The sequence below is a fragment of the Gekko japonicus genome, unplaced genomic scaffold, assembly GCF_001447785.1.
Source record: "Gekko japonicus isolate JY-2015 unplaced genomic scaffold, Gekko_japonicus_V1.1 scaffold2423, whole genome shotgun sequence".
Taxonomy (NCBI): domain Eukaryota; kingdom Metazoa; phylum Chordata; class Lepidosauria; order Squamata; family Gekkonidae; genus Gekko; species Gekko japonicus.
In genome coordinates, this window is record NW_015169858.1 from 84484 (window position 1) to 109944 (window position 25461).

General features: G+C 45.1%; 1 protein-coding gene across 1 annotated transcript in view; it reads left to right on the forward strand.

The window, feature by feature from the left end:
- TFAP2D (transcription factor AP-2 delta (activating enhancer binding protein 2 delta)) overlaps positions 1-12958 on the forward strand; it is an 88515-nt gene extending 75557 nt beyond the window's left edge. Inside the window, exons 7-8 of the mRNA XM_015417393.1 lie at positions 3295-3408; positions 12739-12958. Coding sequence (XP_015272879.1) covers positions 3295-3408; positions 12739-12958 — 334 coding nt within the window. The remainder of the gene's footprint in view (positions 1-3294; positions 3409-12738) is intronic.
- Positions 12959-25461: the final 12503 nt, after the last annotated feature.

The following is a 25461-nucleotide window of genomic DNA, read 5'->3' on the forward strand; positions in this document are numbered from 1 at the left end:
GGGAGGGACCTCAGCAGGGTATAACACCAAAGAGTCCACCCTCCGAAGCAGCCATTTCCTCCAGGGAAACTGCTCTTGGTGGTCTGGAGATCAATTGTAGAAGAAGAAGAGGAAGAGGAATAGGAAGAGGAGGAGGAAAAGGAAGAAGAAGAAGAAGAAAAGAGATTTGATTTATACCCCACCCTTCACTACCCAAATGGGTCTCAGAGTGGCTTACAATCTCCTTTCCCTTCCCATCCCCACAACAGACCTCCTGTGAGGTAGGTGGGGCTGAGAGAGCTCTGAGAGAACTGCTCATGAAAGAACAACTCTGAAAGGACTTGTGACTGACCCAAGGTCACAGTAGCAGCTGCATGCAGAGGAGTGGGGAATCAAACCCAGTTCTCCCAAATTAGAATCTGCACTCTTAACCCCTACACCAAACTGGCTGTCCCTGGAGAACCACTGCCCACCTTAGCAGATAATACCAGCCTCAATAGACCAAGGGTCTTGTTGTATAATTTGACTTAATGTGACTTCCGGTTTTGGTGACTCGCAGGCAGGTGCGCTCCATCACAGCTCTGATGTGAGCGCCCTGCAAATGTGCCGATGGGGGTGTGTGTCCGAGTTGATCTTGGACCCCCCAGATCCCCTGCAGGGGGGTCATAGCCTGGGGCACGAGACGTGCCTCTCCCAAGGCAGAAGCCAAAGGATTGAGACACCTTTTTGCCACAAAAGCCCCCCGCGGCACAGAGCCATCATGGCATCTAGAGATGCACACCAGACAGAGCGTACAAAGATCCCAAGGAATTATCTTCTCTACACGTGCAACGAACGCAAGTACAAATGTGAGTGAAGCCATGACCCAGCAAACAACCAATAAAACACTAGCAGTAAAGCCATCCCAAAGCCCCAAATAAGCGGAAGGGGGAGGGAAATGCCCGATCCCGAAAAGACTGAATTTAAAGCGGGATGCTGAAAGGGCAGCATGAAGGAAGCGGATTAAGATGAAGTGTGCAGCAGACCAGCAAGAAAGCGATAAATCATCTGACTTACTGAGAACATTTGGACTTTCCTCTTGTATAAACAATGATGCAGTGAACAGAAAAAAATGGCGCTGAAAGTGAAACTTACAACAGGAATGGCCAGCACATCATCACTGGCTACCAGACCAGAAGCAACCATTGACTTTCCCAAAATGATTGCTGCAGCTTTACGCCCTCTACTGGACCAGATTACCAACCTTGGCAACAGACTGGATATGTTGCAAAAGGATCTCAAAATTTCAGCGAGAAAACAGATAAAGTGAATGTTCCTGAAGCAACAACAGAAAGCAGAAGAGGGTCCTGAGAAAGTAGAGGAGAATAAAGACGCAGAAGAAGAAGAAGAGAAGGATGGGATAGACTCTGATACCATCTCTATTAGTCTGTCTGAACCCTTTAATCCTGAAGTCGAATTAGGGGTTGCTACCCCTAAAGCATTTAAAAATTAATTTGGACTTTGACAGGAGGAGTGAAAAATGCAAAATAGTTTAATTTTAATAAGCCTGATACTTATTCTTAACATATAACTTTAATCCAATGATATTTACACGATAGCCAAAGAGTTTGTGAATGTTTGCTTGACACTTTCATATTATTAATTCTCATATTTTACTTTTAAGATAATAGAGATGTATCAACAATCTTACAGTTCTGTACCATGGATCCTTGTTTATATTAGGTTGTTCCCTCCCCCTGACCCTGTAGGTTTGTAGTTTAGAAAATAATAATAAAAAAGACTTAATGCATGTCCTAGGTAGGGTTGCCATCCTCCAGGCAGAGTATAACAATGGAGAGTATCACAGAAAGAAGTAGAAACAAGAATAAGAAGCAACCGTGAAACAATAACTAAGCAGTGTAAACAACAACTATATTAACATCAGCTTCTACCACAGTGAAATCAGCCATAGGTTCAACAGAAAGACTCTTAGTAAGGTGCAACACTCAGTTCAATCACAGTCTATTAAAGGTACACTGAAAAATAAGGTCCACCGATATTTAAAGTGTTCTGGGCCGCCAATTCGTCCATTCCAGATATGTAAGCTTCCAATAGAGACTTTTCCAAATGTTCCAACTTCAAACATAGAGATGTGATAAATAGCAAATGGTAGACTTTGCAGGAAGAAGATGTGCAATTTCAGGGACACTCCTATTCCGGCTAACGAATCCGGACAGCTTCCGAGTTCATTTCCATCTCTGCTTTATCAAAGACGGAACAGCATGTTTTCCTATGCATCCATTTCTTGCCACATCTCACAAAATTTCATTTACAGCTGCTTACAGACTCAAGGGCAACTTCTTCAATCTCACGAATCTTTGTGTATGGAAGATTTGGTGGATGCATAGGAAGGCATGAGCCATTGGTGTGTTGTTTCCGGTTGTGAGGTTTTTTTTTCCAGACTGTAGTTTTATTAATTTTATATGTAATGTAGGTGGAGGAAGTTCAGCAGCATTCTGGTGGTGGAGGAGAAGTAGTTCATAAACTCAACAACAGTAAAATGCTGAATAGTTCTATTCCCTAGATTAGCGTCAGGAGACCAGAGTGCCCAGCACTAAAAACACCAAAGTTGCATCAATGAATGGTGACTAGGGTTATGAATAGGGATGGGCACAAACCACATTTTTTGTGGTTTGGTTTGTGGTTCGTACCTGAACCATGAATCGATATGTCGGTTTGCAAACCAAACTGGTTTGTGAGCCATTTAAGATTCAAAACCCTGCTTTTTGCTCCCTGCGGCTTTTCATGGGAGCAGGAAGCAGGGGGGCGTTTAAATTAAACAGCTGCCAGCCATGTCACCTGCTGTTTTTTTGCTCACTGCCAACACCTCTGCTTTCTGGTGTTCATGAACCACCACAAACTGCCATGAACTGAAAGTTCGTTACAGTTCTTCAACTTGCGAACATTGCTTCACGAAACATGAACCAGCCAAACTTTATGACGAACTTTCACTCATCTGCCAGTTCATGCCCATCCTCAGTTACCAGCCTTCAGGTGTGGTCTGGGGATCTTCTGGAATTACAATTGATCTCCAGATAAGGGGGGGAAATGCCTGCTTTGGAAGGGGAACTCTATGGCATTATACCTTGCTGATATTCCCAAACTTCACCCTCCCCAGACGCCACTCCCTCCCAACCCAGAATTATCAACCTTATTGGTAACCACAAATATTTGTGGTGCCACTGCTGTGCTGATACAACACATGGGTTGAAGACCATTTTCTTGAGAAGTTTAACATGCATTCCTGAAAACCTTCTGTGTCCTTTCTGATTCTAGGCAAATCTGTAAAGAATTCCAGGACTTGCTAAGCCAAGACAGATCACCTTTGGGATCTTCAAGGCCCACTCCGATATTAGACCTCGACATCCAGAGACATTTAACACATTTCAGGTATGGCTTTCCAAGTCCCATTTGTGGAGTAACAGGGATGTGGAAATGTGAGATTTTGGAGATGTTGGTGAAAATAGTGCAAGGCATTTCGGTGCCGAAACTGGAACGAAATTTATTTTTATCAGAAGCATTACATGAAAATACAGTCAAGGGGCTGTTACCATTCATTTGTTGGTTTGTAACCAGGTTAGCTTTTTTGTCCCAGGAACGGGGGGGGGGGACACCACCTACCAGTGATGATAGTTTCAAGAGGGCAGCTATTTTGATCTGAGGGAGAAGAACCAGAGTCAAGTTCAGTAGCACCTTAGAGACAGAAATCTTTTTTTTTTGTACTTGCCCAAATGGGCAAAGTTTATTAGTTGTTTTTTTAGGATTAACACAAAACAAAACAAAAAGAGCAATACATTGTTAACATATCTAGACATTGTCTCGCTCACAACATCTTTAGATACATAGTTCCCTTTCCCCCCTTGTTTAACTTTATATTCCACAACAAATATCATGAATCAAAATTTTATTCCCACTATATAGTTCATTTTTCTATATCCTATCTGCTGTATTTCGTTTTATCTATACTACAGTATTATTAATCAGTTTTATAATCATAAAAATAGGAAGGGAAAGAAGCAGGTGTTTCAACAGTTTAACAGTTCTAATTTGGGCAAATATTTCCCTTTAAGATATTCCTTGGTCCCTTTAAGATATTCCTTCACCTTTTTAGCAATATTAGCTTTCAAAATCCCATATACTTGCAAACTTAAGCATGGTATTTTATATTTTTCTTAGTTTTACAGTGCCAATACGCTTTCACCTTACTCTGTGTAAATCCATCTTTTCTCTCACAACAATAAATCATTACATTTTCTTTAGGTAATCAGCCCATTACTATTATTTTTTTTCTCTGCAAAGCCCACTCTAAAAATCAAACTGCCCTATAATTTTTTCTCAACCTTCAGTTAGAACATTACAAATATCCCAAACCTGTTGTTTCAAATAGACCAACCATTACTTATAACTTTCACTAATCAATTGGAACAATAAAGAAATCTTTCGTTATAATCTATTTATTGGATTTTCAGATATAAGGGGGGGAGGGGGAATAGAATATATATAATTACACACATCACAGTATTTCCCTTAAATACATTAGTTAATTATACATTTCATCCACATCTCATTAATTATAATAATCCGAATTACCACGTATATCAAGTTCATCATACTCCATTAACAAGGTTTATAACATCTCATAATTCATTACATCCACCTTCTCACACCTAAATCTTTTCCCACGCTAACTAAACTATTTCCATGGAGCTATTCTATTCATTTTGATACTGTCCATGGGGTTTTCTTGGCAAACATACTGGAGTGGGTTGCCATTTCCTTCTCCAGGTGTGATCTGGTCCGTGGGGTTGCGAAGAGTCGGACCCGACTGTGCGACTGAACAACAACAAAAAATTCTATTCATTTAACTCTTTTACGATCCTATTTCCTGTTTGTTCCACTCACCAGACCAGTAATGAAAGATCCTTACTTTCCCCATGAAAACTATGCTTTATTGGCCTTCCTCGTTCCACAACAGTCTAACCCCCATTCCATACTAACCATTTTTCAATCTTGTAAATATAACTAATTATCATTACACCAAAAGGCCCAGTTGTAAACAAACCACCTTTCTCTTTCTTCCTAGTACATTACTGGTAGTGAAAAGCATTCATACAATATTTGGAACAATAAAGAAATCTTGTTCTTCTTCCGGTGATGATGTTGTTGTTCTGGCAAACAAAATGGTGCAGGGAAGAGGGTAGTATTTGGCCAGACGTGTCAGAGTGAGCCAAGTCACAGCACTGCTGGGCTGGATTTGGCTGGGGGCTTGGCAGGGCCGGGGGGCAATGATGGGCTTAAGCCATGACTGTCACCTTCTCTGACATCACTGGCTCCAGCAGCCCTTGCCAGTGCTTTGCTTAGCAAAGATCAGACCCTGGGCACCAAGCAAAATGTCCGGGTCAGCCTACGTGCTGGGGGAGGTTACTTCCATAGGGCTTCCATGGGAAGTTCCATCGAGTTACTCTCTATGGGAACCCTGATGGGTTTTCAAAGCAAGAGGTGAACAGAGGTGGTTGGCCATGGCCTGCCTCTGCACGGCAACCCTAGACTTCCTTGGTAGTCTCCCATCCCAAGTCCTGACCAGGGCCGATTCTGCTTAGCTTCCATGACCTGGTGAGATTGAGCTAGTCTGGGTCACCCAGGTCAGGGCAGACGTGCAGAGGCAGATTGCCATTGCCTGCCTCTGCATGGCAACCCTAGACTTCCTTGGTAGTCTCCCATCCCAAGTCCTGACCAGGGCCGATTCTGCTTAGCTTCCATGACCTGGTGAGATTGAGCTAGTCTGGGTCACCCAGGTCAGGGCAGACGTGCAGAGGCAGATTGCCATTGCCTGCCTCTGCATGGCAACCCTAGACTTCCTTGGTAGTCTCCCATCCCAAGTCCTGACCAGGGCCGATTCTGCTTAGCTTCCATGACCTGGTGAGATTGAGCTAGTCTGGGTCACCCAGGTCAGGGCAGACGTGCAGAGGCAGATTGCCATTGCCTGCCTCTGCATGGCAACTCTAGATTCCCTTGGTGGTCTGGTCTCCCATCCAAGTCCTAACCAGGGCTGGCCTTCCTTATCTTTTAGGCTCTGCATGGCAACCCTAGACTTCCTTGGTAGTCTCCCATCCAAGTCCTAACCAGGGCTGGCCTTCCTTATCTTTTAGGATCCAATGAGACTGGGCTAGCCTGGGCTATCTGGTGCTCGTGGCTTTCAGTGTACGTCTCTCTGCTATGGATGTCCAGTACATCTGATGAAGTGAGCTTTCACTCACAAATGCTGCTGATGTTGGAATAAATGCTGTTAGTCTCTAAGGAGTCACGGGACCGGTGGTGAATTATGCTTATAACTGACCGGGGGGGGGGAAGCAGGGCACACATGTTCTCTTCCTCTGGGACTGTTTGATCACCCAGAGAGAGGCAGGTACAAGCTACGAAATGTGATCCTTGAACGGGGGATTTGCAGTGAAGCCAAAACAGCTGAAGGCGATACTCCACCTGAAAAGTAAGCAGACGGAGAGGGGAGAGTGATTTCAGCAAAGCATACTTTATTCGGTCAGGAACAAGACAGCTTTTGCCGGCTTGCAGCCCGGCTTATATTCCCAGTGAAACCGTCACCCCTAACACACACACACACGTCCCAATAGGTTATTTACAGGGGCCGAGAGTTCCATAGACTCACGGCCAGGACCTAGCCCCCTGATTGGTGCGGGCTAGGATCCGCATGGTCTATTGTTTCTAAGAGCGAAGCTCGACATTTGTGCTTGACCACGTGGAGCCCCAGCCGGCCACGCGGTCTGACTAGATATATTACACCACCGTTGCTAATTTTTGATGCTGACGGCCACAGCGTGCAAAATGTCAACCCCCAAGTAGACCCCATGAACAGTGTATGCCTCCAAGCCGCTTCCAACTTGTGGCAACCTTGTGAATTAACTACCTCCAAAACGCCCTATCATTCACAGCCTTGCTCAGGTCTTCTGGCTTCCTTGATCGAGTCCATCCATCTCCTGTTGGCTCTCCGTCTTTTCTTGCTGCCTTCAACTTTTCCTAGCTTTATTGTCTTTTCCAGTGACTCCTGTCTTCTCATAGCGTGGTGGAAGCATTGATAACCTCAGCTTAGTATATGGATTATGGCAAAGAACATACACATGCTTTGCATGCTGAAGGTCTCAGGTTCAATCACTGGAATCTCCAGTTCAAAAACGTTCAAGTAGTAGGTGATGCGAAAGACCTCTGCCTGAGATCCTGGACAGCCGCTGCCAGTCTGAGATGACAATACTGATCTTCAGGGTCTGATTCTTTATAACACAACTTCATATGGAGTCAGATCACGACAGGTAGCCATGTTCGTCAGGTAGAAAAGAGCAAGAGTCCAGGAGCACCTTAAAGACTAACAAAATATGTGGCAGGGGAGGAGCTTTCACGAGTTACCACTCAATTCTTCAGATACAACTAGAATGGGAGTTCATCTGCCCTATTTTCTGGAAAGTGATTTCAGATGCCGAATGACATTAGCAGGCAAATGACAATAGCTGGTGAATGACAATAACTGGCATGACTGTTGAATTGCAATTGATAATGAAGCTCAAGACAATGCATCCACCTGGACTGAACCGAGACCTAGGTTTCCTGTCTCATTATTATCAATGATGATTTCTCCACTCCTACTACCCCTCTGCATATCTCACCTAAATCCAATCACACCTGCTTATTGTCATTCACCTGCTATTGTCATTTGCCTGCTGATGTCATTCGGCATCTGAAATCACTCCGCTTCCCAATAAATAGGACATATGGACTCCCATTCTAGCTGCATCTGAAGAAGTGAGCCGTGACTCATGAAAGCTCCTGCCCTGGCACATATTTTGCTAGTCTTTAAGGTTCTACTGGACACTTGCCCTTTTATACAACTTTGTGTGTATGTGTGTACACACACATACAGAGAATTTTTTTTAAGATAATGTCGGGGGGAAGATCACAGGTAGACACCCTGGAAGTCCTATGCAGCTGCCCGTGGGTTTTTCAATGCTTTCACGAATGAGCAGGGCATAGGAGAATGTGTCCCTCTTTGCGAGTCATCCATCAGCCATCGCTTGTTGTAAATATTTGATAGCAACTTCTGTCGTAGGAAACATCCAGACTCGGCCAATATTGGAAACTGGGGGTAGACAGATGGTGGCATCCTGTTCCTATCCCTCCCCTTCTCCCACAGCGAGTGCCAATGTTTCCTTTGCTCTGAGCTCTGTCAGCCTGGAGGTGGAGGGCTGGGTTGAGGGGGGAAACTGAAGACCTTGTTGTCGCTGCCAAAGTAGGGTCCAAGTCTTGGGGCCTATTTGGCTGGTTTCGCTTCCACGGATGTATATCATTAAAACATGACTGCGCCTCCCCTTCCACGAAGCTTCCAGACGCGGCTGCATATGCTTAACAGCACACAGACTTAAAAAAACCCTTGGCATTAGATGCCTTAACAGCAGCCATTAAAAGAGCTCACCGACACCCCGTGCGATATAGAAGGAAGATGTTATTCTTTCCCACGATGCTCTCAACAGCACTTTTTATTCATAGGTTAAGTGATTGGTTCCAATTGATCATGAATCCAGCAGTCAACACCTGACACTGTCAAAGAACCCATGAAGCGTTTAGTGAGAGCAATTCCGTGTTCCAGACCATCTGTGGTCAGTCTTCAGGAACATCTACATTACTCTGGTGCAGCACCATCATTTCCTGCCACAAACATATAAAGTGTATTTAACAAATATAAAGTTGGTGATGTCACAACAACAAAATTTAGTGCATACTATAACTTGAGCTGCGGTGGCTCAAGTGGTTAAGGCGCTAAACTGCAGGCTGTGGAAGGTCGGTACTAGTTCAGCATTTCGAGACCCAGGGGTGCCGCATGACGGAGTGAGCTTCCGTCTCTAGTTCCAGCTCCTGCCAACCTAGCAGTTCGAAAGCAAGAAAATGCAAGTAGATAAATACTGTAGGTACCACTTCGGTGGGAAGGTAACAGCGTTCTGCGCGCCTTGGTGTTTAGTCATGCCGGCCACATGACCACGGAAATGTCTTCGAACAGCGCTGGCTCTTCGGCTTTGAAACGGAGATGAGCACCGCAACCCTAGAGTCGGATTCAACTGGCTTTCGAGCAAGGGAGACCTTTACCTTTACTATAACTCTAATAAGGCATAAGATGCAATGTTTTCTCCTTAGAAGATAAGACGTAAAGTCCATGTAATCAGTGGAACTTGACAGGAGGAGTCCACATAGTCATAACATTTTCCAAACAGCCTTTGCAAAGACGCCCGTTCTAGATACTTAAAAGACGCATTTCCTTCAACTTCTTCAGTTTGCCAGCTGTGTAGGTGGAACCTGATTTCAACCATTTCAACAGACCACAAGGTTCATAGTGTAAAGAGCGAATCATAGGTTGTCTATCTGGGTCCTCTGTGACGCTAGTTTCCCCCCTGTTTTTGGACAAACATATAAAGAGCAGACAACATACATATGTTTTTAAGCACCCATGTACAGCCTTCCAAGAGCACTGCTTGGGCCAGGGGAACTAAACATAATACAGATCCATCCTACAGACATAGTAATATTCACACAAAAATCCTGTGATGAGAACATTATTAAGAAAATTTATATACTTTGTTAGACTTTATAAAATGCAAAAGATTTTGTCAACATCCTTATTTGTACAATATTGTTAATAACAAGTCCAATATAGTCCAACATGATAAGTACCCGGTATGAACTTATTTCAACTTTTACAGTCTTCCTCAGATGTAAGGCTATATTGTAAGGAGAGGTCAGCTTCTTAATCCAGCTCAATATTGTAATAGCCTTCATAATATCCTGGAATAAACCAAGTAAATGGAAATTCATATGCAGTTGCATGGAAAAGTTATTCATTTTGTAATGATTTAATACTTAGTATACTTACTTCTAGATTCAACAAGTTTCTATATGTGGAGCAAGCCAATAAATTCAAAAACAGCCTCCTGGATTTTGTTGGCTATGCTCTCCTAAGCACTATTAATTACAGTAGTAGCAACCAGTCCTTATTTCACCCGGCTAAAAGCCTTCATTTGGTGGCTGGCAAATGCTCTCTACATTAATCCAGATTTTATAAAAATTCTACTAGTTAATTCCATGCAGCTGCATGATGAGCTTCACATTCTTAAAGTAACATAACCTTATAGCAAGCTGAACCTCTGTAATTATATTCATTATTACATTGTTACATAAATATTTATTTATCCATTATGTGTACATATATGTCTTATTAATCCCCAAATAGAACAGTACAAAGCAAGAGGGGTCACAGGTGTCCAATAGGAAAACACACATCCAATTACAAAATCTGGACTAAATAAATTTAAAGGAGCTTTGCCTATTTAAACCATTTGGCGGCAGAGTTCTCCAGGATTTACCTGTTAAGGGCTGTTTATCAGACTTTAAATCTGGTAATATAAATAAGTAAGGTGTGAGTTCGGTTCTTTGAACTATAACCAGCAACCCAGACCAAAAACCCGTAGATACTTCTTATTTTCTTATTGGGAAAAAAGGAATGATTCTCTTTATCATGCAAGACTTTAAGAAGCATAGGCATGAAAAAAAAGCCTATAATTACCATAAAAATAAGTACTCCCGTCATATTGTTATATTTTAAAGATCCCAAGACAATGCAGAGCCTTCACCTTGGCGAGACTTAATTCCTTTCCTTCTAAGGTGCTCTCTGGTCATTTTACGGGACTTCCATTTTCAGAACGACGTTGCGATTGTGGACAAGAGATGATAGAAACTATGGATCATATAATGCTTTTTTGGCCAAGTGGAATAAGGAAAGTGAGAGAGATATCATTCCCATTATGAGAAAAGAAAAGCTTCCCTTTCTTCCTTGGGTCGTTTCAGTGTTATTGTCTGATTATTCCTCTGACAGACAAACCGCGGTTATAGTGGCTTCCTTCTTAGCCGCGGTGATTAGGAAAACCAATCTCCTTGAGTTTAATTAGCTTACTGCTCACAACTGACGATTGTGTATTTACTAAGTTGACAATTTTAAGTGTGGGTTGTTTCTTTTTTTCATGATTTCGATCTTTTTTAATCTTTGCAAAAAATGATTTGTTATTACTTGCTTGGATTTAGTGTTGGTCACATATTTTTATCGTGTTCTGATGCTATGGCTTTTTTGCTAATGCAATAGATATATATATGTATGTAAAAATAAGTACTAAAATCATCAAAGTTCCTAACATGTCTTAATCCTATTATAGTGAGTAATAATTTGAAAAGCAAACCGGGGTTCAGGTTTTGTCTCACTTCTTTTAGGGATTATCAGCCAAGTGACACACACCCAGATATCTCACCTAATCTGCTTCTGAGGCCTCCATCCAAATAAATCTGATTTGCTTATCACGGTACTACATACGACAGTCTTATCTATACACTATTTCTCAAGTGTGGCCTCAATCTGTGGATATCTAAATTCACAGATTGGGGCCACACTCGAATTAAACAATTTTTTCTGCAAACCTGGGTGATGCCCCAAGTTTGCAGGAAAATCTGAAATCTTTAAAAAAAAACAACCCAGTGGGGGTTTAAATTCCCCCCAAAGTAAAATAGCGTTCTCTGTGCAAATACAGAGAACCGTAGCTAACGCGGGGCCCGGCCACCTAGCGTTTCTTCCGGGGGGCTCCCTCCTGGGCTGGCCCCCAAATGGAATTAATGTAATCAACTTTGATTTAATGAGCTGTGCCCCCCCTGAGGCCCCCTCCCCCAAACCTTTTAGCAATGGAGCTGCAGAGAACACTGTTTCCTTTCTACCTTCAGCATGGTGGAGCCCAGGAGCTATACCAGGCCCAGTGCGGAAGGTGGGGGGGAGAGATGGGATCCCCCTCACCGGGATCCCCCTCACCAGTCTTGCACACCCACACTTATTTTCCTCTAAAGCTCTTCTATCATAAGCATGTGATTGTCCCACCAGTGGTATCCTGTAGAAATGGACGCTCTTACACCCATTTACCCAGGGGTCATTTCGTAGAAAAAGAGGTGCAGGAGCTCATTAGCATAACTCATTAGCGTAACTTATTTGTATATGCCACACCCCCTGAGATCACCAGAAGTGTGTCAGAAGGCAACACCCACCCACTGGACTGTTTTGGATTGCTAGCTATTGGGGGTGGGGGGGGATGTGCAGATCTGTCCTTGCAGAGGAGGGAGAGTTTGTACCTGAAAAAAACTTGGTCTTAAAAGTGCCACTGGACTGTTTTGGATTGCTAGCTATGGGGGAGGGGAACGTGCAGATCTGCCCTCACAGAGGAGGGAGAGCTTGTACCTGAAGGCAGGCCGGGGGGGGGGGCTCTGCACCTTACCTGGCTGGCTTCTTGCTCCTCATGGCCCAACTGAGGGCTGCTGGGAGCAGGGGGCGGGGCTTGTTGCATGTGCCTGCCCCCTGGGCTTCTTACTGCCAGAGCTCCGCTCCTGTGCGCTCCCGCAGGAAATGACCCCTGCATTTACCCCAGCTAAAGATCTGATTTCCTGATGCTTCGGACCCAACCTGCCTACCAGAAAAACAACCTCTGAATCTTGTATCTAGTTTTGCACACACACCCCACCCCCCCTGTGATAAATATTTTAGCAGCCAACTCCTGAACTGAGGGATAATGAGAGATCTGCGTACAGTAAAAATCGTAAATATTTCTCTCTCTCTCTCTCTCTATCTCTCCACTTTTCCAGTTTGATCACTCACGGCTTCGGAACCCCGGCGATATGTGCTGCTCTCAGCACTTTCCAAACTGTCCTCAGCGAAATGCTGAACTACTTGGAAAAACACACGGCGCACAAAAATGGTGCCACGGCGGAATCCGGCCAAGGACACGCCAACTCCGAGAAAGCTCCCCTGCGGAAAACTTCAGAGGCTGCCGTGAAAGAAGGCAAAACAGAAAAGACAGACTAACCGCATCAAACAGAATCTATGGCCAGAGACCCTCCCTGAAGATATATTTTTTAAAGAAACATATAACTATCTATCTATATACATATATATCTATGTATCTCTCTATATATGTATCTCATTGAGGGTGATTTAACTCCAGCAGACCACACTGAAGGGGGGGGGGGGAAATACGGGCTTTCAAAATAGGAAAACTAACCCTTGCCTGACCCTGAGAACGGCAATGTACAGTAAACGCGCGGTGGAAATTGTCCCTTTTAAAAAACGTTGCTCTAAACTGCTTTGTGTGAGCGTGCGAGTGTGTGCGAGAGCGAGTGAGTGTGTGCACATGCATTTGACCGTTCCTATTGGGACACTGACCCTTTTTTCCCCTGAGCACTTCTGAACTTGGAAGAAGCTACAGAACCCTACCAGTTACAGGCAAGGCCTGAAATATCCCTCACCCCTGATTGGACGGTAAAATGAAGGACTCTGGAAATATCGTGACCGGGGCTATGCTGCTCTTGAATGAACTTGTGGTCACATCGCCTGCTGGATGGACAAAAGAGAAAAGAGTGCTTCTTTATGTTGCCCTTGACAGACAATGTGGAAGATTGCCTGGAATGGAAGTGAAACCACTTGTCGATCTGGGGAATAACAAACTCTGCATTACTGGTGGGGGGAATTTATGGTAAATCCACATAGAAGTCATGCCGAAGTCTGTCAAGGATCAGTCCTTCTGCTTGGAGCAGCAGCTTTGGAGACCACCCTGGAGGAACGAGCTTTAACGGGTGAGGCCTTTGTACCTCTACCCTGAGCCTCTGACTCTCTTTCCCTTCGTCTTAGCATCTAAAGTCCATCTCTGCGGCCAACCATCTTTAGCTGCATGCTCTGATGGAGCAATGGAAGTGGCCAAAGAGGTCTTTTGTGTTGCCTTGATTTTGTGAGGTTTCCTCTTCCCTTCCCTTTGAAGAGCTTGTTTAGTAATGCAAGTATGACTCCAGGTGTCCCCTGAATATATTTGATAGCTACAGGCTATCAAATTATCAAATTCAGGTTCAGAATGGAAGTGGCAACTTGTAGGTCTGTTCAGACAACCAAACCATGTAATGCGAATGCTATGGGGGGATGGGGTTGTGGCAAAATTCCACATCTCTGAGCTACAGACGTTCAGTCGAATATGTGCATGGTTCCCTAGATGGGTATAAACTGTACATACATAAACCTGTGCATAGGGACTGTTCACACCGTCTGGTGAATATATGTCATATTGGGAGAATGGCCTGCCACCATGATTCAACTGTCCTCCCCGTCACCTTTACATTCATTGTACACAGTTTCATCCTCTGAACAGGCATGTCAAGAACAGCCAAAGAGGTACAGGCTCTAACTAAACACTTTGTGGGAAACAAAGTACAGATTTCATGCTTCTGACCTTTCAGACTTTAGATGCTGCCAGTTTCGTTCTCGTTCTCGCTATTCTCTTCTGAGCTTGGTCCCCACGAGGGATAGGAGAATTGCCACTATCCGGATTTGTAATCCGTTTGGACATCCAGATTATTTTACCAGGCATCTGCTGGAATTCTAGACTGCTGTCCCAAAGTCAACATTTTCAGATAGGCCCTGGTGTACACAGATGACATCATCATGTATATCAAGGGTTGTCATTGTCCAGTCGCACAGTCGAGTCCGACTCTTCGCGACCCCATGGACCAGATCCCGCCAGGCCCTCCTGTCTTCCGCTGTCCTCTGAAGTTTGCTCAAGTTCATGTCCGTTGCATCTATGACACTGTCTAACCATCTCATCCTTTGCCGTCCCCGTCTTCTTTGACCTTCAATCTATCAAGGGTAGAAGCTTCCAAACATTCATTCATTGGTTCATCCATCCATCCATCCATTCTCTCTCTTTATGGCTGTTACGGACAATTCCTTTCCATAGCAATTGTAACACTGCCTCACTATTACAGTGGAATTGCTAGGTTCGAGTCCAGTAGCACCGTACAGACCAAAGATTTTGGGGCTATAAGCTTTCAAGAGTCAAAGCACCCTTCATCAGATAAAGGGAGCTTTGACTTTCAAGAGTTTATACCATGACAATCTTGCTGGTCTCTAAGGTTTTCCTGGGCTTGAATCTACCTGTTCTACTGTAGACCAACACTACTACCCTCTGAAACTATCACCATGACAGTGGTAAACATCAATAGCCCGGTGGTCTTACGACAGAGCACATTTTCAAGCACTTCTTCTTACAATTCACCCCACCCCGAAACTCTCACAAAACTTTCAAAATCTAGACGACTTGCCATGAGACATGACCCAGATTGCAATGTCTGTAATGTTTGCCTGTTCTTTTTCAACCTGCTCTTGTAATTGTGCCTTTAACAGGTGACACGGGAATTAACAGGTGACACTGAGGCTAAAGAATCAGTCCGCTCATCAGCACACAGGAACAAGGGCCAGCCGAAAAGGCAGCAACCCAAAGTCTATGAAAGAGTGCCCTGAAATACGCCAGTCTTCCAGTTCCAAAACTGGATTTGATTTCACTTTGCAAACGTCAGCCACCGGGTTATTATCGGAACTTGGTGTAGCAGTGCGCAATATTCACAGAGGCTTGTGGCAATTGGCTCGACATGGTCTGAGATGTGTGGGGCCCTTACCCTGGTTAAGCATGTTCAGACGTCGGTGTCACAATGCAGTCCTAAGCAGAGTTATGCCCTCCTAAATTCATCAGCTTTGATGGACTTACAAGGGTGCAATTCTGCTTTGAATTGCACGTAAACATTTATAGGCAGATAGCCCCCAAAAAGATATTCAATGGGTACAAAGATGGTCCCATCAAACCCAATAGAACTCTCCATAGCTAACATTTGGTGCTTGGCATCCATGGCGCATCTCATGTCAACGTAACTTCATTGAAATGAAGGTTAATGACTGTGAATTTTGTGGTTGCCTTCCAAACCATTTGGACAAATTATCATACTGTTGTACTTCAGATTTTAGAATGACTGTTTGGTGGATATGGTGATCATATTCTCCATGGAACAAGAGAAGTAGAATCTGGCCTTCAGAGATGTTCTCACAGACAGAGACAGTGTCATTGGCAGAACTGGTTATTGGATTCTGTGGCCATCATTCCAATGCTCTTGCTGTGATTGTCATTAAAGATCAGGTGTATCAGCAACCTTTGTACCTTCATGAGAGAGCTGTATGCCTTTTCAGGTGAAAAAATGAATGAGTGTTTGAGATCTGTCCTATTTGGAATTCATGGGCTTTGTAATGATGTATGTAATGAATGAATGTAATGGCCCCATGTTTCCCAGGCAATTACATCTTCTTCTCGTAATACTCAAAGGCAACCCCATGCACAGTTACTCCTGTCTACACTCATTGATTCCAGTGGGTTTTGACCAGAGTAACTCTGTATAGGATTGTACTGATAATTTTTCAGTTCCTTTTGTCCACGATTTCATTGAAGCCCTACAGTTGTTGGTGCTACCCCCCCATGTAGTCCTGAGTGTGGGTTTTCCCCCCTTGAAAAAGACCTTAGAACCATCATTTGCTCCAGAAACAAAGAATCAGAGCTGCTAACGAATCCAGACAAATTTGGTCATGATCTTAGCCTCCAGAGACAGAATATGGCTGCTTCAATTGAAAGGACAAGAGGAATTCACATGATGAAAATTCGGGCCAACGCAAATTCTACCCGAATGATCTGTTGTTTTCTTGCTCCTCTTAGTAAGCTCTGGACTAACAGATGATCATCTCTTTTTCTCCAACCAGAAAGCGTTTATACTTAAATTTGAGCCTTGTTTTTAAGAGCACATCGAGAAATGTAATGTATGTTTGGAACCTGGTGTATCATACAAGGACACACATCCCTGTGGAATATATGTTTGGTGGCAAAAACAAGTTTGCTACCCCCTATTGGGTGAAATGACCCTCATGGTCAATTCCAACGTCTGAATGCCATGGACAGTCTTTTCAAATCTCTTTGTAAATACCATTCCCTATTCATCTTTTCCTTTGGAACTTCCTCACAGGCATGGTTGCTTTTTTTAGAAGCACTAACATGGTGGCAGTTTTTCTACCCAAACACACTCATACCCCCCCCCCATGTAGTCCTGAGTGTGGGTTTTCCCCCCTTGAAAAAGATCATTTGCTCCAGAAACGAAGATTCAGAGCTGCTGATGAATCCAGATTAATCTGGTCATGATCTTTGCCTCCAGAGATGGAACGTGGCTGCTCCAATGGAAAGGGCAAGAGGAACTGGTATGATGAAAATTCGGGCCCACACAAATTCTACTGGAAGTGTTCATTTCCAACCATTCTTTCTTTCCTGGCTGTGCTATGGGCTCAACAGAAGCACTGGTTGTAAGACCAGGAAGAGGAGGGTGTTTTCCCTATGTCAGATAAAGGTCAAATCTCAGTTTCTTTGACTGATGTTAATTTTTATATAATGGATTCCGTTCTGTACAGCAGCTGTCGTAATTGTACTTAAATGTGAGTAAGCACTTGATCACAAGCAAGGTGAACCTTGTTTCTCCTCCCCCTCCCCGGTTTCAATACGCCGATTTCTAATTTGGTGGTGAAAACGCATTCCCCTCCCCTTTCTATTTCTGTTTCTTATATGACTTGTCCATTTGACATGAGTCTATAAAGATGACGAACACATGGAAACGAACATTTCACGGCAATAAAATCTATGTTGATTTATGCTCTCGGCCACCCGTTTTTTGTCTTGTAGGCTTCTGAACAGCACCTTCTAGGGTGGGAAGAAATCCTGTTCTTTTAACACAGGGGTCCCCAAACTTTTTGAGCCTGTGGACATCTTTGGAACGCTGATGCAGTCTGGTGGGTGCAGGCACAAAATGGCTTCCACAGGAGGTGGAGCCAGCCACAAAATGGCTGCCACAGGAGGTGGAGCCAGCCACAGCTTACTTTCAGCCACACTATGAAGATCCTTGTGCTGTGGTAGCAGTTGCTGCTATAGCAACTTTAAAAAAACAACAAAAAAAACTGCACTGCCAATCAAATCTCTAATGGCTAATCAGAAGCCTTGCTGGGCCAAAGCCCTGCCTGGCCCCACCCACTTTTTAAAAACACTTAGCAGGTGCCAGGAAAAATGTCCACAGATGCTATGGCACCCATGGGCACCACATTAAGGATATCTGCTTTAATAGCTGCAGGTGAAAATCCAATAGGATCAGCTTTCTCCACTATTGCGTTCTTGTATAATCCTGATTTATTTATTTATTTATTTTGCTTTTCACACAATGTGCTAAGCATGCACATAAATCAGAAGAGCAGGAACAGCTCGATGCTATGCACATTTATGTAGAAATCCCACTGTTTTCATTAAGGCTCATAGAGTTAAATGTGTTAAGAAGAAGAAGAGATTGGATTTATACCCCGCCCTTCACTACCCAAAGGTGTCTCAGAGCGGCTTACAAACTCCTTTCTCTTCCCCTCCCCACAACAGACACCCTGTGAGGTAGGTGGGGCTGAGAGAGCTCTTGACAGAAATGGCTCTTTTTTCAAGAACACCTCTGAGAGAACTTGTGAGTGACCCAAGGTCACTCAGCAGCTGCATGTGGAGGAGTGGGGAATCAAACCCAGTTCTCCCAGATTAGAGTCCACGCACTTAACCACTACACCAAACTGGCTCTCTTTAGAATTTAGAAACTGGCTCTCTTTAGAATTGCAGAGGAAGGTACACTATGGCTGCGGTCACACTAGAGGCTCGGCGCGATCTTGCTGCACCTCTGTTTGCTGCACTTTAAATAGCTGCAGGAAGTTTTGATCAGACATCCCACCCTGAACCGGCTTCACTGCACACTCACCCCATGGTCCATCATTCAGATTGTTGCAGCATTCTTTTTTTATGTCTTTCACCCATGCATATAAGCGTGTATCCAAAGCTCCGGCTCCTTTTTGACAGCGCCATGATCTCTCTGCCAAGTACTCCGGCCCCTCTCACCTCCTTCCCTTCACCTCTCTTCTGTGGAATACATGGGAGAGGGGTAAGATGCAGATTTACATGAGAGTAGTCCCACTGACTTCAGTGCATTTACCCTTGGGTCAATCATGGGATACTTTCAGACTCTGATGCAGAAACAGGAGAGAGGGGTGTGGATGGGGATTGGTGGCTTGAAAACAACTCCCCCGGGGACTCCTGATCCAGACTGACTACTTGGCTGAGGTGATTGACAACTCCAGGGGCAAGTATGCACGTATGCAAACATCGCTACCTGATTATTATTTTTTTAAGGAGTCGAAAATGGAAGGGAAGGTTCAAACTTCCCAAATGGCTTGACATCACAAGAGGGGAGTTCAGACAGCCAGAAACATGGAGTGGAAGTGCTGGCATCCGTAAATACCGGACTTTCTCCAGTGCCTGGTTACTCCGCTTCCAAAGCAAGGCAAAGCGGGGTGCCGATGACTGGGGCATGGAAGGCATGTCTGGTCATGCTCTTTAAATCCACATAGGTAACACAACTATATCAGCGCAAACTGCTCATGTGACCGCAGCCTATCTCTCATTCTGGCTTAAACACAGGCTTAGCTTTCCTTACCCACTATGTTTTCTGACTGCTCAATGGGAGCTCCTTTTAAGGAACTTTAATTGGCTCTTTTTAACATGTAACAAACATGCTATAACCCTTTACTGGTGTCAGTTAATTGTTTTATGCTTCAGACCGTTTCTTCTTTGATTAATTGCTGTTTATCCTAGGTAATGGCACATTTTGTTTAACTCTACCACATGACAGGGAGACAGGCACCTTGGACCTCTCTCATAAGCCCTTATGTGTCACAATCAAATCGGTTTCAGTCCCTTACACCATCACACCTGACAGTTTTATGACAGCATTCACACCAAGCCTCTCACTTCCCCCAGCTCCTCTCTTCATCCCCTTGTCAAACTCTGGAACAAACTCTCTTGGTAGTGATTTGTTTATTGAGATATGAAGATGTGTCAAGCTAAGACTGTGTCAGAACTGACTAGTTGGGTGCCAGTCCTGGTATTATACATAATTCAAACAGCCCCCCCCAGTGACCTGTCCAATCAAGCCATTCATTCTGCCTGCCTAAACCTTGTGTGCACTCCCACCCACCCACCTGCGAACTTACAGTATTATACATAATTCAAACAGCCCCCCCAGTGACCTGTCCAATCAAAACATTCATTCCGCCTGCCTAAAACTTGTGTGCACTTCCCCCACTCCGAGCTTACAGTTACATTATCTCTGACAGGCCAGCTAGCAGAGACAGGCATCCAAGGTCATTCTGCAAACTTATAGAATCATAGAGTTGAAAGAGACCATACAGACCATCTAGTCCAACCCCCTGCCCAATGCAGGACCAGCCTAAAGCATCTCTCACAAATATTCATCTAGCCTCTTCTTGAAAACTGTCAGTGAAGGGGAGCTCACCACCTCCCGAGACAGCTGATTCCACCTTTGAACCACTCTGACTGTGAAAAAGTGTTTCCTAATATCCAGCCGATACCCTTTCTGCATGTAACTTAAACCCGTTGCTTCGGGTCCTTTCCTCTGCTGCCAACTGGAACAGCTCCTTGCCCTCCTCCAAATGGCAGCCCTTCAAATATTTAAAGAGAGCAATCATGTCCCCCTCAGTCTCCTCTTCTCCAAACTAAACATCCCCAGGGCCCTTAGCCTTTCCTTGTAGGGCTCAGTCTCAAGATCGCATACACCACTCCCCAGAAACGTATCTCCCATCCAGTATTTGTGCTTGACGTTTTTGTGGCCCAGGTGTAATACTGTGCATTTATCTTTGTTGAATCGCATCCTGTTTGCAACTGCCCACTTCTCCAGAGTATTCAGGTCTTGTTGAATTTTAACTCTATCTTCTTGGGTGTCTGCTCCTCCACCCAATTTGGTATCATCAGCAAATTTAATGAGTAGCCCTTCTACCCCTTCGTCCAGATGATTGATAAAAATATCAAAAAGTACTGGGCCCAAAACCGAGCCCTGCGGCACCCCGCTGAACACCTCCCTCCAATCTGATGAAACACCATTGACCACCACTCTTTGGGTGCAGTCCTCTAACCAGTTCCCTATCCACCGAACTGTTCTATAGTCCAGCCCACAGTCTTCCAGTTTGCCCATCAGAATGTCATGGGGATTCGGGAGGCCCCTTAAGAAAACAGTTACAAAGCAGCTAGGCAAAGAAGGTTCACACACACCAGCCCCGTAGCCAGGGAATTTGGGGGGAGGGGGCTTCGGGGGACCCACCAGCTAATTAAATGAAAGAACAGTGCAGGTGGTAAGTTGGAGCACTTTGCGGGCAGCCTGGGAGGGAGGGGGCCCAGACGAAATGCTAGGGGGCCGGGCCCCATGGGCCCCATGGTAGCTACGGGCCACACACACACACACACTCACCATCTGCCCCCTCAATTCCCCCAATGCAGAATCAAAATTGTGTGGTACAGGCACTGAAGATAGAACACGTGAAACCCATGGAGAATGAGGCTGGACTACTGCAACGCACTCCATATGGGTCTGCCCTTGATGAGAAGTCAGAACCTCCAGCTGGGACAGAACACCATGGGCTTTTCTGCATCCTCATTTTCCTTCCTTGCAAGTTCCTGTGTCTTCAGGGGGGCTTTTTCTTCTGCAAGTGTTTTGCTCCATCTAGTAGTCGATTGGATATCACACTTGTTTATGTCTGGCAGATCTCCCTGCAGATTTAAATTGCAGGTTTCCATGCCAGTTATAAACTGGCGTAATATCAAACTGACCTCTAGAGGGAGCAAAACAAATGCAGAATTTATCCCCTCCCCTGAAGAAACAGGAACTTACAAGTAAGGGAAATGAGAATGTGGGAAAGCCCCATGACTCGATTGCCATTGGGAGTGTGTTAATCTGGTACATTTCGGGCCCTGAACTGGCCCAGTTACCGTCTCCATCTTTGAATAAAAGGAATTCCCAATCCTGACGCTGCCATTTGCCATCAGAAATGGTGACTTTCCTGAGGTTGCAGTGATGCAACACTGAGTGATCGTTTTGCATTCCATGAGGAACATCTACTTGCAGGTAGCTGTAAACACTGGGAAAGCACCTCAATACTGAGAGGAAGCTGCTGGTGTGACCTTGGGTCAGTCACAAGTTCTTTCAGGGGTGTTCTCTCCTGAGCAGCTGTCTCAGAGTTCTCTCAACAACTAAATCAGTTTTCCCAATAAAGCCTGTAAAGGGACTTATTGCCTCTGAGTGGTTCCTGACGAAGCTGACACCTTGGTGGACCATAGGAGGACAGGAAGGTAGGGCAAAAACCTGCCTGTCTTTCTAGTTATAGCTCCTAGCAAGCAAGCCAGAGCTGCCGAGGCCCCGGTGGGGGTGAAGGATCCTCCGACCCCAGGTCCTATTACCTGCTAGGGTTGGGAAACTCCTGGAGATTTGGGGATGGAGCCTGGGGAGGACAGGGACCTCAGTGGGGTACCAGGCCATAGAGCCCAGCCTCCAAAACATCCATTTTCTCCAGGGGAACTGATCTCTCTAGGTTGGAGATGAGCTGCAATTCAAAGGGTCCCCAGGTCCCCCCTGGAGGCTGGCATCCCAATGACCTGCCACTACTCTAAGTGACTGTGGGAGGAAAAATAAAGGGGGGGAGAGAACCAGGAGAAACAGGTTGATGCCACACACCTCCTCCACATGCAGCTGCTGGTGTGACCTTGGGTCAGTCACAAGTTCTCTCGGAGCTGTTCTCTCTGGAGCAGTCCTCGAAAGAGCTCTCTCAGCCCCACCTACCTCACAGGGTGTCTGTGGTGGGGAGGGGAAGGGAAAAGGAGTTTGTCAGCCGCTCTGAGACTCTGAGTGAAGGGTGGGGTATAAATCCAATCATCTCCTCCTCCTCTTCTTCTTCTTCCTCCTCCACCCCCCAGAGCAGGCCCGTAGCTACCGTGGGGCACTTCGGGGCTAGGCCCCATGACTTAATGGCAAGGCCTCCTGACTTCCCATCCAGCCCAGGGCCCCCGAGTGGCAGCAGGTGCAGGGAAGGAGCCGGGTATCAATTAGCCAGTGCCCCCCAAGGATTTTAAATGCCCCCTGACCTAAAAAAAATCCTAGCTATGGGCCTGCCCCAGATCTCCAGGTATTTCCCAACCCAGAGCTTGCATCCCTAAATGATGCGCAATCTGCCAGGCAGGGAGATGTTTACTTCCCCGTTCAGGCTTTGCCCTACGAACTGAGACACTCTCACCGGCTTTTATGAAATGACTGTGAATATTTGTGACTATTCCGTAACAGCAGATATCAGGCCTTTACTCTCATCTACTCATTCAGCTCAGTGTTAATGATTACATGAGGCTTGGTGCCAATTCAGAGGCTTCCGCAGATCCAGACTTAGTCCCAGTTTACTCTGCATGGTCACTCATTGTGGGGGGTGTCCACTTTTGTTCATTCCTTATTACCCGTCTACCTGTCATGAAGAATAAACTTAGCTCTCCATGCCTAACCAGAAGTTAATCGGCAACATCTTTAATGGGTTAACTCATACTTGTAAACTAGGAGTTGCTAATCTCCCCCCTTCCTTCCTTCCTTCCTTCCTTCCTTCCTTCCTTCCTTCCTTCCTTCTTTCCCTTGATCTTAGCGAAAAGGCCAAGAAATTCCAAAACCCAGAATCCCTTCATTTCCACATTGCGGATTTCTGATTAAGAAGGAGTAATCAAAATTTACAGCATGAATTCAGCAGTAATTTACAATGTATCGGCATGATTTTTATGCCTGTTGACTATCTGGGCCTTTGCATGATGTACTTTCCCGTTAATCGGCAACATCTTTAATGGGTTAACTCATACTTGTAAACTAGGAGTTGCTAATCTCCCCCCTTCCTTCCTTCCTTCCTTCCTTCCTTCCTTCCTTCCTTCCTTCCTTCCTTCCTTCCTTCTCAACCATCTACCTGTCATGAAGAATAAACTTAGCTCTCCATTCCTAACCAGAAGTTAATCGGCAACATCTTTAATGGGTTAACTCATCCTTGTAAACTAGGAATTGCTACTCCCTCCTTCCTTCCTTCCTTCCTTCCTTCCTTCCTTCCTTCCTTCCTTCCCTTGATCTTAGCGAAAAGGCCGAGAAATTCCAAAACCCAGAATCCCTTCATTTCCACATTGCGGATTTCTGATTAAGAAGGAGTAATCAAAATTTACAGCATGAATTCAGCAGTAATTTACAATGTATCGGCATGATTTTTATGCCTGTTGACTATCTGGGCCTTTGCATGATGTACTTTCCCATAGCAGGAGCAACAAAAATAAAAATAAAAAAACTTCACCAACCTCCTTTCCCCGACATCTTATTATAAAGACACTATTATAACGATCGTCTATGGTCCACACATCTGCCGCCATCCTGCCAAAAGAAAAAAAAGAACAGTGTGTGTACCAGTGCCCTCTGCTGGACTATATAAATCACTGCAGCTCCTCTACATAGAATTACCTGGCAAGGTAGTTCTATCACACCCCTATCTAATGGCAAAAGGCTTCATCCCTGTAAAAATGCTTGCCCACACAATGGGGCCAACCGTGCGGTGATGTAAGATTTCACAAACCTAGGGGAACACTCAGATTTGCAGAAAAATGTGACTTGGGGGGGGGGGGATATCCCAGAAAGGAAAACACTGGAATCTGAATGGCAGTTGGGGTTGTATGTGGTCCCACCCTTGTTCTAAACCATGGAATGTCGAATGCAGAACTGTATTTACATTCCATACTGACTGTTATGGGGGAGCCTAGAATAGGCACCCCCTCCCTTGCGAGAACATCACTAGGGGAGAGAAATTAAGAACATAACATAAGAAAATAAGAGAATCTAATGTTGGATCAGGCCAATGGCCCATCCAGTCCACATATACCCCCAAGAGCACTTCGGTCCGGGGCACAACATCGCCTGGTGGTTCCAGGCCCCCAGGAGGCAAGGCTCGTCGCGACTAGGGCAAGGTCCTTTTTGGTGGCGGCCCCTACGTGGTGGAATGAGCTCTGGGAGGAGATCAGGGCCCTGTGGGACCTTATGCAGTTCCACAGGGCCTGCAAGACGGAGCTCTTCTGCCAGGCTTTTACATAGGGGCTGCCAGGGCTATTTTTGGGCAGGAACGCAGAGGAACAGAGTTCCGGCTGGCTCCCAAGTTGGCCACGCCCAGCAGCAGAAACTCATTAGGATTGGCTACATTAGGGGTGTGTGGCCTAACATGCAAAGGAGTTCCTGCTACAAAAAAGGCCCTGGGTTTTGGCAACAAACAAGGTAATCAGAATAAGAAGCAAAAGGTGGGTGTGGCTGGATGAGCACACTTCTGGTAACTTGGGTGTGTGGCCTAATATGCCAATGAGCTCTGCTGTCAGGGGTGTGGCCCAATAGGCTAATGAGTTTCTGCTGTTGGGTGTGGCCTATTATGCTAATGAGTTCCTGCTGGGCTTTTTTCACAAAAAAAGCCCTGGGGGCTACCACTACCACCACCACCGATGATGTGGACAACATCGGGGTTAAGGATGGCCCGGGAAGATCTGCCACAATTTTGCG